This window comes from Malaclemys terrapin, chromosome 25, assembly GCF_027887155.1.
Source record: "Malaclemys terrapin pileata isolate rMalTer1 chromosome 25, rMalTer1.hap1, whole genome shotgun sequence".
NCBI lineage: Eukaryota > Metazoa > Chordata > Testudines > Emydidae > Malaclemys > Malaclemys terrapin.
In genome coordinates, this window is record NC_071529.1 from 2746876 (window position 1) to 2764334 (window position 17459).

At 53.8% G+C, this 17459-nt stretch overlaps 1 protein-coding gene across 2 annotated transcripts in view; it reads right to left on the reverse strand.

Annotated features, from left to right (window-relative positions):
- Window positions 1–4876: 4876 nt before the first annotated feature.
- Window positions 4877–17459, reverse strand: part of ARHGAP27 (Rho GTPase activating protein 27) — a 76872-nt gene continuing 64289 nt past the window's right edge. For both annotated transcript variants that reach the window (XM_054014596.1, XM_054014597.1), the window contains 4 exons: window positions 16887–16964; window positions 12752–12886; window positions 10361–10466; window positions 4877–8567 (listed from right to left, as the gene is read on the reverse strand). In XM_054014596.1, the coding sequence (XP_053870571.1) occupies window positions 8390–8567; window positions 10361–10466; window positions 12752–12886; window positions 16887–16964 (497 nt within the window). In that variant the 3' untranslated portion in view covers window positions 4877–8389. The remainder of the gene's footprint in view (window positions 8568–10360; window positions 10467–12751; window positions 12887–16886; window positions 16965–17459) is intronic.

Consider the following 17459-nt stretch of genomic DNA (forward strand, 5'->3'; position numbering starts at 1 on the left):
TTTCCCCAATCAGCCGAGGCTTGCTGCTCCCCCCAGCAGCAGCCCTCACGCAGGCTCAGCCCTGTCCCAGGGCTGATTTGAAGCCCTTCAGGGCAGGAAAGCCCGCCCACTTTCTGGACACCAATAGGTACAGGCCCACATAACACAGAGAGAGATGCATATGTTAAACAGATGCTACACCTCTACCCTGATATAACGCGATCCGATATAACACGAATTCGGATATAACGTGGTAAAGCAGTGTCCCGGGGGTCGGAGCTGTGCACTGCGGTGGATCAAAGCAAGTTCGATATAACGTGGTGTGACAGACCCAGACCAGTGGGGTACACGAGTCTGGTAGAGGGCAAATATACTGGTCACTGGATGAGTAGTTTTCTGTTCCCTGAGTGACCAGAGCAGGGGCTGCACTAGAGTAATCAGGAACCTGCTAGAACCAGTTAAGGCAGGCAGGCTAATTAGGACACCTGGAGCTAATTAAGACGAAGCTGCTAGAATCAATTAAGGCAGGCTAATCAGGGCACCTGGGTTTTAAAAGGAGCTCACTTCAGTTTGTGGTGGGAGTGTGAGTAGGGTTACCATACGTCCGGATTTTCCCAGACATGTCCGGCTTTTTGGGCTCCAAATCCCCGTCCGGGGGGAAAGCCCCAAAAGCCGGACATGTCCGGGAAAATCGGGACATGCCGGCTGGCGGTGCAGGTGCTCGGGGGTCGGGCCGGGGGCTCCGGGGCCGGGCCCGCAGTGCGGTGCCGGGCCGGCGGCTCGGGGGCTCGGCCGGGGCCGGGCCGGCGGGGCCGGGGGCTCGGGGGCGCCAGGCCGGGGACTCGGGGGATGGGCCGGGGACTCGGGGGACGGGCCGGCGGTGCCGAGGGCCGGGCTGGGGACCGGCGGTGCGGTGCCGGGGGTGCTCGGCCCGGGGGCCGGGCCGGGGACCGCAGTGCTGGGCGGGCCGGGGGTGGTGGGCCGGGGGCTGGGCCCGGGGCCGGCACCCCAGGGCCGGGGACAGCCTGGGCCGCGCCTCCTCCCCCCACACTCCCCCTTACCTGCTTCAGGCTTCCCGCGACTCAAATGTTCGCGGGAAGCAGGGGAGGGGGCGGAGACTTTGGGGAGGGGGCGGGGCTGGGGGCGGGGCTGGGACCCCGTGGAGTGTCCTCCTTTGGGAGGCACAAAATATGGTAACCCTAAGTGTGAGGAGCTGGGAGCAAGAGGTGCAAGGAGCTGAGAGGGAGAGGGTGTGCTGCTGGAGGACTGAGGAGCACAAGCGTTATCAGACACCAGGAGGAAGGTGCTGTGGTGAGAATAAGGAAGGTGTTTGGAGGAGGCCATGGGGAAGTAGCCCAGGGAGTTGTAGCTGTCATGCAGCTGTTACAGGAGGCACTATAGACAGCTGCAGTCCACAGGGCCCTGGGCTGGAACCTGGAGTAGAGGGCGGGCCCGGGTTCCCCCCAGACCTCCCAATTGACCTGGACTGTGGGTTCTTCCAGAGGGGAAGGTTTCTGGGCTGTTCCCCAACCCACATGGTGAATCTCTGAGGCAAGAAAATCCGCCAATAAGTGCAGGACCCACCAAGATAGAGGAGGAACTTTGTCACAGCAGTTTCACCTATAATGCAGTAAGATTTTTTGGCTCCCGAGGACAGCGTTATATTGAGGTAGAGGTGTATAAAATCAGACATTTTTAAGTCAGCAGGTCCAGATACCTTACATCCAAGAGTTTTAAAAGAGCTGGCCGAGGAGATCGCTGGACTGTCAATGTTTATTTTCAATAAGTCTTGGAGCACCAGAGAAGTTCCAGAAGACTGGAAGACAGCTAATGGTGTCCCAATTTTTAAAAAGGTAAACAGGATGACCTGGGTAATTATAGGCCTGTCAGCCTGACTTCAATCCTGGGCAAGATAATAGAATAGCTGATATCAATTAACCTCAGAAGGAGGTACTCATAGGCGCCAACTTTTCCTGGCACCGATGGGTGCTTTGCCCCCCGCCCCCACCCCGACTCCGCTCCTGCCCCACCCAATGGCGAAGCCAGGTTTTAGCAGCAGGGGGAGTGAACAAATAAAAACAGGCACCACCTGCCGCGAAGAAAAAAGCAAAAGAAAAACCCCGACTGACCTGGAGTGGCTGAAGGACCCGCCACTGAAGTGCCGCCGAAGACCCGGAGTGGACTCAGAGTGCCGCTGGGTGAGTAAAAGTGCCGCTGAAGACCCGAAGCGCCACTGGGTGAGTAGGTGCCACTTTTCTGCTCAGTGGGGGGACTAGTGTCTAGTGGTTAGAACAGTGGCTACACATTACATACACATGTACGTGGAGGTGGCCCTTTGTGTGACTGAGTGGCTGCGGGTATTAGCTCTCTTCATTAGCGGGCAGGGTTCTGGGCCCAGCTGTGCCTGCAGAGTTGCTACCCAACTGCTCTGGTTTAATGTTTATAAAACAAGGCTGGGTTGATACTGTACTTGCCTGTATCTCAGTGAGGGACATGAGAGATTGCTCTGTAATCCAGGCCACACAGCACTTCATGGACAAGCTGAAATTTGCCTGCCCGTGCTCCAAGTCCAACACCCCTTCCTCTGCACTCAGGGCAGCAGGCGGAAGAGAGCTTGCTTCACGCCAGCCTGCCGAGCTCCTGAGCTAGCCACCCGCCAGCACACCTGAGCATATCGCGTGCGAGTGACGCTGCCCCTAGTAAAGATGGCTACTGCTATTGCCCATTGTTTTTAAGCTAAGCAGTTTAATTCCTTTATTTAGGGTTTTTTTTTTTTTTTTTTTTTTTAGCTGTTGCCAACATTTGTACAAGCTCCCCCCTCTCCCTCCACAACCTGCACACTCCATTTCCACACTGGTGTTTCCTGCTCCCCGGGATGTTGAATGTAATGACTCTCTGGTCGCTATTAACATGTGTTGTGCTCACGTGACCGGTCCTGGGTCAGGCCAGCTGTGCTTTAGATACCGTGGGTCTGACTTTGCACACCTGCGAATGACACACATGCTCCAGGGCAGTGGACAATCAGTGCTCAGGCAGTTCATGTGCACAATGGGGGGAAGGAACAGCGCATACTGATTGTAGGGCAACGCTAGCAAAGCTAAGTAGCCTTGGGCTGTCACTGCATTTCTGCCAACAGCTGGCACGGTGTGATGCTGTGCACCCAGCCATCCTCCCAGCACAGCCCAGCCAGGGGTCAGTACGGCAGCACCTGGCACCGGGGTGGCTGGTCACTTCAGCCTGGACATGTGAGGCGCAGCCTAACCCATAATTCCCACAGCCACTCAATACAGCTTGCCTTTTCCCTCTGCTGTAACTGAGCAATATTCACAACGTCACGGCCCCGTGGTGAGCTGATTCCAGCATCCCGGATCACTCTCCAGCAGCGAGCCGTGGCGCCGGACGTGGTGCTGCGCGAGGCTCAAAGCTTGGTAGCGCTACCAGGGTCTCACCAAGCTGCCTTGTTACCATGGCAACTGTGATAAATAAAGGGGGGGTGAGTAGCTCCCTTTGATGGACACCCAGCCAGCCAGTTAGCTGTAAAATCCCTCTTGGTCTGTTCTCTGCTTGCTTTACCTGTAAAGGGTTAAGAACCTTGTCTCCTTCACCAGTGGCCAGTGCAGGGACCCGGGCCTGCCACTGCTCCGGGCTCCAGCCCAGGGACCTTGCCCACAGCAGCCAAGCACTCACTGCAATCCTGGGCCTCTGCCCACCCGGCCCCTTTCTCATCATCCCTTAGCTCAGGGCTAAGGTTCTCAGCCTCTCCCCCAGCCCCAGCAAATACAGCCGGAGCCTGGCTCTGGTTATCCCTCAAGCTCCTGCAGCCAGAGAGAGTAGAGAGGGGAGGCGCATGGTCTCACTGGGCCCCGCCAGGACCTGACCTCTTAAGGCCCTGCAAGGCCTTTTAGCGGAGCCTTCTCTGGAGTAGGGTGTGGTAGAACCCCAGGGCCAGGGACGCCCTGTCTCACAGCTCCTCCTACCCTCTCCCCTTGGATTTCCAGAGCCCTCAGAGGAGGCTGATGTAAAATGCTCTCTAGCACAACCTGAACATCTGGGCTTGCTGCAGCACGCCCTGGGAGAGGCTCTCCAGCCCGTGCTGTGCAGGGCGTCAGACTAGACCATCACAGTGAGCTGTTCTGGCCTTTAAATCCATGAATGACCCTAGGTAATTTGGATCAGCATTCACTGGCAGATCCCCTCCCTCAGCCCCATTCTCCCCTTGCACCAGCCCTTACGCCTGGGGGCAGTCAGCGAGCCGGCCTCGCTGTATCCGGGTGTTTCAGAGCCATGCTTGAATTCAGCTAGTTAGCATTTATAACACTGATGTTAAGGATGCAGCCCAGGCCACGTGCTTGCTTAAAGTGGCTGATATATCAGTGCATGGGCTGTGCTCTGACTGGGCAAATGCTCACAGAGCACCACGCTGAGGAAGAGTGGGTTAGATGTGCTCATGCTAATAACATAGGATGAAGAGAGGCAGCTTTTGCAAAGTGTTCTGTACAGATTTCCCGCTTGGGTTGCTAATACTGGCAGATCATGTGATGTGCACTGCCCCTCCACCCGCTCAGACACAGTTTTGGAAAGTATTACTTCCCCTTGGCAAATTGTATTTTTAAAACACCCACCTCACGGCTTTCGTTGGGTGCAGCTGGCAAAGGTGTTCCCATCACCAGCCTCTTTGTTCTACAGGGACGTTTTTCATGAACATTTTCACTTTTTTAATCAACAAATTTCCTTTGCTCGTTTTCTGGTTTTGAAAGGAAAAAATTTCCAAAACGAATTTTTTTAAAACACTGATGTTTCCCTTTGTTTTGGGTGGTGAGGCTAAGGGGAGGGAAAGCCCCCCCCCCGGGGGGGCTGAACCGACCAAACGCTTCCTTATTTCAAAACTGGTCAACAGTCAAGGAAACTTTTTTTTATTGGCAATTTGTATTGAAAATTTCACAAAACATGTCAAATGCCAAACTGAAACTAAATGGATTTTACCTTTTCTCCATTTTTTTTCCCCTTTGCTTTTTGACCAGCTGCTGCAAGACTCGCTCTCATCTGGGGCGCTGGATTTGGGAGCCTGAGAGCACTGCGCTCTCTCCCTTCTGCTGGGCTGCAGCTTTCAAAGCGCTTTGGACCAGGTTTTTAAAGGTATGTGGGTGCTTAAATGCCTTTAAAAATCTTGCCCTTTATTATTAGCCCAATTTTATAGATGGAGAAACTGAGGCCCAAAGCAGTGACGTGATTTGCCCAAGGTGAGCCAGTAGGCCAATGGCAAAGCTGGGGTGGAACTCAAGTCACCCAAATCCCAGTACAACACCTTATACACAGCCCTCCACGCAGACAGCCCTACCGTGGCTCCATCTAAAGAAACAGAGGGCTGTGGGCCCATCCATGTGCATCGTAGAAACTCCTTCGTTGGTGTGGGGAGGCGTGGTTGGGGGCATGCTGTGATTTGGCAGTGCCATATTGCTTGACTGGGTCTTGGGTGTCACCCTGCCCTTGACTGGTATTCTCATGCTCTCTTCCTGCTTTCCAAAGAAACTAGAAGCTCTCCTCCATGTCCCACCGTGTACTTGGCTGGGTTTCAACCCCGGCTGGCTAATCAGTAAAACCAGGAACCACGCTAAACACAGGAACAGCCAGACAAACTAATGGGCGATCCAGATTTCATTCATATGCAAAACCAGACATTTGGAAGAGAACCAGCAGATCCACTGTCAAAGAAAGGCCTTTGCCCTTGAGCCAGGGGGCAATTCCTGCAGGGAGAGTCAGGCATTGTCCAGCCCCAAGGGATCAATATCCTCATCTAGTGTGACCTTGGGCAGAGAGCGGACAAATGACTTTGCTAGTGGCTGGGCATAGCACCCATGGCTACTGACACTCACCTCAATGCCATTTTGCTAGACCCTGGTTCATGTCCCTCATGCCAGGTAAGAACAGGAGAGGACTCCCGGTTTCTAAAACCAAACTGGCTCTTTCTTAAGAAAACTAGTTGCTGCAAATGCAGCAGGCATTCCAGCCATGTGCATGCAGCCTGACTCTCGGGGGGCCTCCTGCACCCTGGGCTCCTCTCCACCTTCCATGCAGGCTGCTACTCCAGAGACCTGGCTTCTCTTCCTAACCCTGCCAATGACCTTGGGCAAATCCCCTTTGTTTCTCTTCCTGGTCACACTGGGACCGCTTTGGGCAGGGCCAGGCTCAGAGAATTGCAGCGGGGTGGAAGATTATTGTGACAATGTTTTCTCAGTGAAAAGTGAACAATCCACGCATTTACACCCCAAAAACGGATATCCTCTGACGCTGGCCAATGAAAACTCTTCAGTTAAAATAAAAAATAAAAAAATCTTTCATTCAGTTTAATTCAAACCAAAACACCACCTTGTCAGTGTTTGTTGGGTTTCCCCCTCCCCTTCTTTGTGTTTTTTTTTGGGGGGGGCATGAGTTCAAAAAAGCCCCCAAGCAAACAAATTATGTTTTGATTCCAAAGGAAACAAATTTTTGACAAAAAAAATCCAACACATTGTGAACTTGTTTCACAGAAAATAACGGCCATTTCCCCACTAGCTCTGCCTGCACTGTGTTTGTGTAGGGCCTAGTAGAACAGGGCGCAACCATTAGACACGGCATTGACGGGACTTGTGACTTGAGGACTTGCCTGTGAATGGACGTGACTCTTGCATACTCCCATGATTCTCCAGTGGCAATGGGGCAAGCTTGTGGGGAGGAAGGCAGCTGTGCCTGTGGGGGATGGGTGCTGAAGGGGGGCTTGGGAAGGGGGCAGATGTTAGGGTGACAAAGGTGGGGAGAGAGAGAAGAGAAGAGGGGCTGAGAGGGCAGGGGGAGTGGGAGACCAGTCCAGGCCTTGTTCTGAGGCAGCAGTTCGGGGGAGCCCTGCTCCATGGGGGACATGCTCTGGGCAATGGAGGCAGAGAAAGGGAGGCAGGAGGAGCCAGATACCTAGGCCAGGCTCATGGATATTCTTGCCCACTCCATGGCAGTGCAGAACCCGGCCCAGGTGGGGCTCAGAGGTCCCAGGCCCCTGCCTCATGCACTGGTTTGCCCTGTCCGATGTTTTGAAATGTTGGTAGCCCTGTGTGGAGGCGTCGCTGCCAATTCCAGGGGCAGGTTCAGGCAATGCACTAAAACAGCCAGTGAGCCATTTAAATGCACAGCCCAGGGCCTCTGCAGCCACCAACAGCTAGACGCCCAGAGGACTTTGAACTAAGCTCCTCACCCAGGCATGGGCAGGAGCCTGCAGAACTGGAGCGGTTTCCCTGCGGGAGAGTGAGCTGCGAGGGGAGGGGGAGGTCTCCTTTTAATTACAAAAGGGGAGTTTTCAAGGGGGGTTGGTTGGTTGATTTCAGCTCCCTCCTTGGCATGCGCCAGCTCCAAGCTGTCTTAGCACCAGAGCCCACTCCCATCTCAGTAACACAGCATAGGCTGGGGGTGACACGGCCCTGGAGTGGGACTGCAGAGACCTGGGCTCAATGGTCTACGCTGCTGCTCACTGCCGAGGGGGGGGGCCTAGAGCAAGGCACTTAGGGGAGTGCTCGGCCACTCCCATGGGGCCAGGGGCTGGGACGACTGCTCGTGCTCTCCCTGGAAGCTGAGCTCTTTTGAAAACCTGTGTCTCGGCTTCTCAGCACTATAACAACCTTGGGGGCATTAAGGGTTCATCCCCCAATGGCTGCAGGTGCTCAGGCCCGCAGGGAGGCGGGCTGGCTGGAGCCCAGCGGGAGGCGCTGCAGCGCGGTGTGCATAACATGCTGTTCTGTCGGGGGTCCCAGGGGCTGCTTTGGCTGAGGGGCAGACGGGCACACAGAGGTGGATGCTGCCGTACCAGGGTCCAGGGGGTGGTGTGAGCTGTGTGGGAGAAGGGCTCTGGAGCAGCTCTTGCTGGCAGTTCCAGGTGCAGGCATGGGGCGGACAGCTGATGCTGTCCCCACTTCACTAGCTGGTAGGTTGTCCAGCCCCTTCTCCAGTACCTGCCTGGGCTGCTTTCACTTGTAGCGAAGTGAAAGTGCACAGCCCCACGGAGGACCCTCCCCTCTCAGCAGCTGGACAGCCGAAAGCTCAGAGGCCCTGTGCTCTCCTGGGGCCATTCTTCCGGGGAACAGCCTGGTACCAACCCCGGCGAGCAGGAGTGTTTTGCAGAATGACCGATCTGGTGCCTGTTTTCTCTGACTCTGTTTTCCCATATCTAAAGGAGGCGCACTGGTCACATGGCTCCAGTGGCTAATGGCAGAAGTCATCCCAGGTAGTTGCAGTCCAGCATCAGCATTGCCAATTTATTACGGATTGTCGCCACTATTGTCTGTAGTCCAGGCTGGGACAATTCAGTGTCACACACTAGCAGCCGCCACGGTCCATCCCAGGGACTCTGCTCCTTGCTTTCACTGTAGGCTCTGGCTCGCCACCAGGCTTAGCTGTCTGGGAAGATGTAGCTGTACTGATTTAAGATGTGTTCCACTATCTGGTTTTGGAAGACCATGTGCATTGCCATGTTTACTTCCTCGGTCTCTGGTCTCAGGAGAGTGGGCCCAAACACAATCGCCACGCTTTGCACAGACATCCGGTTCTGCTCCTTGTAGTTGATCACGCTGGAGGGAGAAGGACAGTCAGTCACTGGAAACTGCCAGGGGCGTGTCTCACTCTGACGAATGCTGCACCTGACAGGAATGGGCTGAGACCAGAACCACGCCCGGCATGAATCCAGCACAGCATGGCAGTGCCAGGGGATCAGGGCTCAACAAGCAAAGCAAGGAACCCAGTGATCCCAGGGCTCATCCAAAGTTTTCCATCTAAACGGTTTTCTGACAGGAAGTTGGGTTTTTGACTACATGAATTTTTTCACAGGACATGTCTGCTTTCCACAGAAAAGTGAATGCCCGAAAACCGAAATATTTCAATTCAAAAATTCTGCTGCGATGTCTATGGGAGTTGTAATTTGGTTGCCTCAAGACCCCATTCTCCTCCAGTGGCTGGGCTCCTCAACCAGACTACAACTCCCATGATGTACTGCCTCTCCTGTTCAAGAGGGCAGACCATGATGCATTGTGGGAGATGTAGTCCAACCAGGGAGCTTGGCCTATAGATAGGGGTCTACCAAATTTGCGGCCATGAAAATCGCATCACCGACTGTGAAATCTGGTCTTTTGTGTGCTTTTTTACCCTATACTATAGGCAGTGCCACTGCCAGCAGCAGGCAGAAGTAAGGGTGGCATGGTGGGTTATTGTCACCCTTACTTCTGTGCTGCCTTAAGAGCTGGGTGGCCAGAGAGCATCAGCTGCTGGCTGGGCTCCCATCTCTGAAGGCAGCGTCGCCGCCAGCAGCAGCACAGAAGTAAGGGTGGCAATATCACAACACCCCGAAATGGGCTTGCAACCCCCTTTTGGGTTAGGACCCCCAGTTTGAGAAATGCTGCAGAGAAAAATCACATTTTTTGAGTTGGTCACGGCATAAGTAGCAAATTTTGCAGACGTGTATCACATCCGCAAAATTTGCTATTTATGTCATGACAAGCCTGCGAAAAATGTGTGATTGCTCCATGATTTAAGTAGACCCCTACCTACAGAAGAGAACGGGAACATAAGACACCCAAATTATAACTCAATGAGGCACAAAATATTTTGGGTTTTGGACATAATTTTTTGCCATTCAAACTTTCACTGAAAGAAAAATATCGACTTTTTCCACAGAACATTTTGCTACAACAATTGTTTTTTTGTTTTTGCTTTAAGTAAAATCCCCCCTCCCCCTGCTTTCCACCCAACTCTGGCTGAGCATCCTGCAGCGGGAGGCGCTGTTAAAACCCAGCAGGGTGGGGTCTGCAGAGTCCCATAGGATACTCCAAGCACAACAATCGAGCTGAGGAAGAACCTTGTAAGGGGCATGGCCAGGGGAGTTGTGAAGGGTCTTCCAGGAGCCAAGGCTAAGACCAGGGGTGAAAATTCCCCCCCCGAGGAGACTAGCAGGGAAAGGCATGTGGGTACACAGGAAACCAGCAGTAGCTTAATTTCCTTCTCCCCTTCCAAGGTCTTGCCACTAGATTTGGCTTCGTCCGACTGCACCGTACCCTGGAAGATCTGCCCCTATATACCTGCCCAGGATAGCACCAGGCCCCTGCGGCCGTCAGCACCGTGCTGCCTTCTCTCCCCTACTCCAGTCCAGCACCATGGTACAGGGTGGCACGGGCTGGGACAAGCGCCTCGTAACACTGCTGATGAGAGTCAAGGGAAAGGAGGCAGCACAGACCTGCAGGATTAGTGCTCAGGCAGGAGCAGTGATCTCTGGCCTCCCTGATGGCCATGGTCAGACAGAGGAGAATTACATGAATGGCTGGGGACTGTGCAGATCAAAGCACAAAGCTCCATGCACAGGGCAAGAACTCACCGGCAGAGGTGCTGGAAGAGAACCTTCATGGTGTCGCGGTTGGCCTCAGGTAGGGAACACACCAGGTCACGGATGCACTTGCTGCGCTTCGCCTGGTCATATATTTCTACAACCAGATGGAAAACCAGGTCATTCTACCTCGTCAGGACTGGGCGTCAGAGCGCGTGGGTGGGAGACCCTGGACTGGGACTCAGGAGATCTGGGCTCTCGCCTGGCTCTGCTACTGACTGGCCATGTGATGTCGAGGAGAGATGCGGGGCTGGTGCAAGTTGTCAGAGCTCTATTGACATCGCCGGAGCTATAGCGATTCCCACCGGGTGAGGATCTGCCCTTACGTGATTTGCCCAGCACTAACACAGGGACACCACCACCTCTCAGAGTTCCAAGGATAAATCCACTCATGCCCTTGCTGTGCTTAGATATTACAGGGGGTGGGACCGTCTGACAAGTAGCTAGATACAGAAATCACATCTTCCCCCCAGGGAACCAAGTTGGCTGGCGCTACATCCTGGTTCAGGACAGCCTGTGGGCCAGAAATAATTTCTCTCTGGTGTGGCTCTGGGTTTGCCATGCAGCCAATGAAAGGCTGTGACTGTACCAAGCTACTCCCATGAACAGCAATTCACACCTTGCCTGGATTCTCAGCCCACTGCTCTGGTACCAGGCACAGAACCCAGGCTGGGTCTGTTGGCCCACCTCCTAATCAGCCAGGCCTACCTCTCTGGCCTTGTACCTCAAACAGAGACTGCAGAGGGCTTTAACCTTCCATGCGTTTCTCATGCATCCTCTCAACAAATCACAGCTCAGCTGTGAAAGCAGAGCTGGTTGGATGGCTCCATAATACGGAGCCATTTTCAGAATGGCACCGGACTCCAAACAAGTGTCCAGAACGGCGGTCTATGCTGAGTGGGCACCAGCATTCTTAGTCAAAACCCATGATGTCTTAGCATGCGTCCACACGGGGCAGGTGTAATTCCCAGCCCAGCTCAGGTACACGCACATGCATTAAAAAGAGCCGGTTCACCGGGGCTTGCACGGGCGATGGCTCGGGCTAGCTGCCCATGTATGTACCCGGGGTGGATCATAGAATATCAGGGTTGGAAGGGACCTCAGGAGGTATCTAGTCCAGCTCCCTGCTCAAAGCAGGACCAATCCCCAACTAAATCATCCCAGCCAGGGCTTTGTCAAGCCTGACCTTAAAAACCTCTAAGGAAGGAGATTCCACCACCTCCCTAGGTAACCCATTCCAGTGCTTCACCACCCTCCTTGTGAAAAAGTTTTTCCTAATATCCAACCTAAACCTCCCCCACTGCAACTTGAGACCATTACTCATTGTTCTGTCATCGGCTACCACTGAGAACAGTCTAGATCCGTCCTCTTTGGAACCCCCTTTCAGGTAGTTGAAAGCAGCTATCAAATCCTGCCTCATTCTTCTCTTCTGAAGTCTAAATAATCCCAGTTCTCTCAGCCGCTCCTCATAAATCATGTGCTCCAGCCCCCTAATCATTTTTGTTGCCCTCTGCTGGACTCTTTCCAATTTTTCCACCTCCTTCTTGCAGTGTGGGGCCCAAAACTGGACACAGTACTCCAGATGAGGCCTCACCAATGCTGAATAGAGGGGAATGATCATATCCCTTGATCTACTTATACAGCCCCAAATGCCGTTGGCCTTCTTGGCAACAAGGGCACACTGTTGACTCATATCCAGCTTCTTGTCCACTGTAACCCCTAGGTCCTTTTCTGCAGAACTGCTTCCTAGCCACTCGGTCCCTAGTCTGTAACAGTGAATGGGATTCTTCCATCCTAAGTGCAGGACTCTGCACTTGTCCTTGTTGAACCTCATCAGGTTTCTTTTGGCCCAATCCTCTAATTTGTCTAGGTCCCTCTGTATCCGATCCCTACCCTCCAGTGTATCTACCACTCCTCCCAGTTTAGTGTCATCTGCAAACTCCACACCATCCTCCAGATCATTAATGAAGATATTGAACAAAACCGGCCCCAGGACCGACCCTTGGGGCACTCCGCTTGATACCGGCTGCCAAGTAGACATGGAGCCATTGGGAGTGCTAGCCCGAGCTGCCACTCATGTCTCTGTGTCCACGATGCTATTTTTAGGTGCTAGCTCGCAGAGAGCTAGTGCGTGTCTATCTACCCATACTGGATATCACACCTCCCAGTCACAGCATAACTGTACCCTTAATGATAATAGGAGAGATCCCTGCAGAGTCTGCTCTTGTGTCTTGGCTGGGGAGATGGGGCCAGGCTTTGGGGCTGAATTGCGGAGTGAAGGGGTTCAGGAAATCCAAATGAGCACGGCCCTGCTGGGTAGAGGACTGGCCGCCACCCACACTGCAGGTGTCAGACAAGGCCGTGGCTTCTCTTGTCTCTTACTTATCGCAGTGATGAATTTGTCAAAGTAGCTGAATGGGAAGAGCGGCTCTGGCAGCTCCCGAAAGAAGAGCTTCAAAGCCCCCGTGATGACGTGGACATCCTCCCACCGGCCATCATCCAGGTCCAGATTTTCATCTGCGGGAAGGAGGCAGGTAGGTTAGCCAATGCTCTGATACTGGGGTGGGAGGGGCTTGCTCCATGCATGTATGGATCTATGTCAAGTCAGGCAATCCTGGGCCCAGATGTGCGCACACGTGTGCAAGCTTAGGGCACAGAGGTGAGAGTGCTCTTCAGTAGTGCAAAGGGGGACGGAAGTATCAGATACACATTTCTACCAGCGAGGGGATTAGCCATTGGATCAAGCTACTGAAGTAAGAGGGAGAGTCTCCGGCTCTTGAAGTCTGCCGCTTCAGACTGGAAAATGCTTTAGCCACACACAAGTTACTGGGCTCAACATGGGGTGACGGGGCGAGGGTCTCTGGCCTGTGCCAGGCAGGGGTCAACCTGGATGATCGAATGGCCCCTTTTGGCCCTAATCTCTGTGAATCCAAACAGGAGTAGAATGCTCCCTGGTGGATCCCATTTCCTGGAAGTTGTCTCTGCATCACTGGAGACCTCCCAGAGTTTAACAACAGAGGAGGATTAAATGTACAATTTACTGCCTGCAATCTCGTCAGCTCTCAAATGAAGCCAGGCTGGGTCTGCTCAGCACTCGGACAGGAGATCTCCAGAGAAACTCCAGGGGATGTTGGTGATCCAATAGCAGGCCAACTTCCCTCAGAGGGTGCGTCTACACTGCATCGGAGGTGCTATTGCCGCACCGTAAACATACACAACACTAAAACACATGGCTAAAAACATCAGTGTGACCATGATGGCACAGGCTTCAGCAGAGACTAGCAATGTGAGTCCGTACGTAGGGTCCCCAGTCTGCTTAGACAGCCTGTGCCACCATATCTACATGGCTGTACTTAGCTGTGCGAGCACAGTTATGTCTACCAGTGTTGCGCTCACACCTTGGATTACAGTGTAGACCCACCCTGAGCCGGGACTGTCCTAGTATCAGGGCGTGTTAAGGGTGCTGTGCTACGGAATGGCTACATTCTTCAAGTGAGCTATAAAACCAATCTTCCCACCATGTGTTAGCCCCACAGCTCTTTCGATAGGAGGAAGAGGGTTAACAGGGACCGCTAACTTCTGTAATCACACTGTCTCCTTAAATTCCTCATGGAGTTTCAGTTGGATAATTTCTTCTTCACTTCCTGCCCCTAAACTGTTGGGCAGTAGTACAACTAAGCAAGTGACCAAATTCTACCCTAGAGGTGGCTGCAATTCAATGATAGCTTAAGTGATTCCAGCAAGTGTTGTGGGCAAAGTATCTAAAAAGTGCCTCATTCTGTGTTTGTACAGCACCTAGTGCAGTTGGGTCCTGACCTTCTCGGCGCTGCTGGAATCCATGGCTCACCTCCGGATGAACAGAGCCAGGGAGATGCTGTTGCTACCATCACTACTGCAATACTGGACACTGATTTCTCCCCAAATTCTTACAAACCCAACTGAAGGAGAGTCCCGCTGGTTCCACAGTGCTCATGAGGTGTGTCTGCTAAGAGACAGCTAAGGGACAACCTCCCTCCCCCTCCAATGATAACCCTTGGGCAGGATTCCTGCGAGATCACTGACAGCCCCCTGTGGAGTCCGGCTCACTCCCTGTGTTCGAACAAAACACAGGCTTTGAGGTGTGGGCCCAGAATCCATCCCACGTTCGACTTGGCATTTCTTACAAGCAACGAAGACTCATAGTGCAAAATCCTGCCCTCATTGAAGTCAATGACAAAACTCCCATTGGCTTCAATGGGCACAGGATCTCAGCCACAGATTTTTAAGACTAGAAGGGACCATAAAGATAGGGTTACCAAAAGTCCGGATTTCCCCAGACATGTCTGGCTTTTTGGTTGTTAAATGGCCGTCCGGGAGGAATGTTTAAATATCTAAAAAACGTCCAGGTTTTTCGATATTTCAAAATCCCTCCCGGCCGGCATATGGACGTGTGGTAACCCTGCGGAGCAAGTCTCTGAGCGCCCGTCCCAGGGACTGCAGGGCTCGGAGAGGTTCTTTACCGAGGAGCCGCTAGGGGTTCGGTGGAGCTCGGCGCCACGTTCACAGCTGGGCGCTCCTTGAGCCCAGCCCCATTCAGGGCCCCCCGGCCCCAGCCCCGGGTGGCGAGTGCCAAGGCCCTGACGCTCTGCCCTGCCCGAGCTGCAGCCGCGCCGGGGAGCGTCCGAGGGCTGCCGGCAGCGCTGGAGCCGACGGGGCTGTCGGAGGATGAGTCATAGCCGGCCCCGCACCAGCGGGCTGAGCGGGGAATTGTCCTGGGAGAAGTTTCCCTGGGCGGCCAAGCCCGTAACCTTCCTCCCTGCGGCGCTGCTAGCACGGGCGCCCTCGGGCTCCCAGCTTTCTGCCGGCTGGAGCGGAGCCTGCAGGGAAACTTCTCCCAGGACAACTCCCTGCTCAGCTCGCTGGTGCGGGGCCGGCTCCGACTCACCCTCCGGCAGCTCCAGCGCTGCCTGCAGCCCTCGGACAATCTCCGGCGCTGCTGCAGCTCGGGCAGGGCAGCATGTCACGGCCGAGCCCTCACAAAGGAGGCTGCTTGGCGGGGGAGGGGGTGAGGAGGAGGGAACGGGGGGGTTTCCTCCCCTCCCCTCCGGTTGCCGCATCGCGCCCGCCAAGGCTGCGAGCGGGACAAGGGAGCCTCCCGCAGCCACGGCAGGGGGGAGGGAGATTCCGGGAGTGGCGGACCCTGCAGCCCCTAGGGCCAGGTGCAGCTCCCCAGCTGGAGCGGGAGGGGTTGCACCAGCGACTTCAGGCGGGGTCGGGGCTTCGACTCCCTGGTACCCCACACAAGTCAAGAGCAACTCTCCCCTCCCCCCTTCAGTGAAGCAAGGGCAGGGGGTAAATTTAAAACTGGATCCTGCCACATCTTGTGTGGTGTGGGACCAATCCTCTGCCCCTCCGCTGTCTGGACAGAGAACATGGTGGGGACAGTTAGCGTGGGGGGGTCTCAGGAGGGGACAGTCAGGGGACAAGGAGCGGGGGGGTTGGGGATTCTGAGGGGGGCAGTCAGGGGGCGGGAAGTGGGAGGGAGTGGATGGGGGTGGGGCTAGGGCGGGGGCTCCCCCGTCTTCTTTTTTGATTGTTGAAATATGGTAACCCTAATAAAGATCTAGTCTGATATCCTGTATAACACGATCAGAAAGCCTCAGAGATTCCTGCACTGAGCCTCTTAACTTCTTGTTGAGCAAGAGAGAGAGAGAGAGAGAGAAAAGCCAACCTTAACACTCCAAGCGAGGCGGAACCCATCACACCGTTCGGGCAGTTGTTCCAATGGTTATTTACCTTTGCCGTTAACAACGGGCCCCCAATTTCCAGTGGGGGTTTTCTATCTTCAGCTTCCACCACTGAACCTTGCTGTCCCTTTGCCTGTCCTTGGCTCTCAGTAAGCTTCACCCCTTTTGGGAGAATCTCAATGGGCTCCATCTTCTAAAATGGGACCATGTCTTGTGGTGTCTGAATGGGAGCCGGCCCTTGGAGGCTGGGAGTACAAACTCCTCTCTTAGCCTCCTCTTTCATAAGCTAGAGAGAGAGGCTAAAGAAGCTCTCTCTCCATGAGGCAGGTTTCCAGATTTTGAATCTAGAGCCGTTAAAACTTGGAATTTATGTTCCATGGGAAATTCTGACACTTTTTTTTTCTTTAAGTTAATTCCAACCTGGAATGAAAACTCAAATTTTCAGTTTCCATGAAAAGGAAATGAATGTTTTCATTTTGGAAAAAGTGAACTGGAAGACAGATCTCCAGAGACTCTCACGTTTCATTGGAAAACTCCCGACTGGCTGTTCTCGAATGATCCTTGTAACTCTTCTCTGAGCTCTCTCCAATTTTTCAACATCCTTTTTACCATGGAGACACGCTATTCTGGTGACAAATGACCAACAGGTTCTCAAAGCATTACCAGTTTACCTGATTCTGTATTTTCTCACCTTTCTAAATTAGAAAAAGATTTTTAAAGTCAAAGGCATGTTTATTTAAAGACACTAGATGGTAAGAAAGCTACAGCTAACCCACTGAAAGCAGGCCTACCGTGGTCCACTTTGTAGCGCAGTTTCTGTATAGTTGCCAGATTTCCACTTATTCGATAAAGTCCATCAATGTCCAAACCTATTAGACCAGGGACCAAAACTACAGTTAGTTACCCCATAGCTGGACAACAGGAATATGCCAACAAGGAGCTGGAGAGACGTTGCGACAGAGATTCACACATGAAGCAAGCCCAGTGTGAAGAGAGCTTCATGCTCCATAGGCGCTAGGAGGGCCGGCATTCTCAAAAGGATGTGACAGATTTGCACAAGTGCTCAGCGGACTGGGTGCTGATACCTACTGCTGCATTTCCAGGGGTGCTTAGCACCCGAACTGCTTGGGAAACCTGGCCCAGGCTGCAGGAGCTAAGCACTTGGAAGTCTGGCCCCAAGCTCTTTTGGGCCTCTGCCCTGTTCCTTGCGAAGCGGAATGCAATGGGGTACTCGAGCAGCAGGGGCCCTCCAGGCCCCAGACACGGCTCATACTTGCAGCCTGCCTTGGGGGAAGGAGCAATGCACTGGGATGCAGCAGGGCAGGTCCAGGTCTGCAGCGGCTGCGGCAGAAACCGAGAGAGGA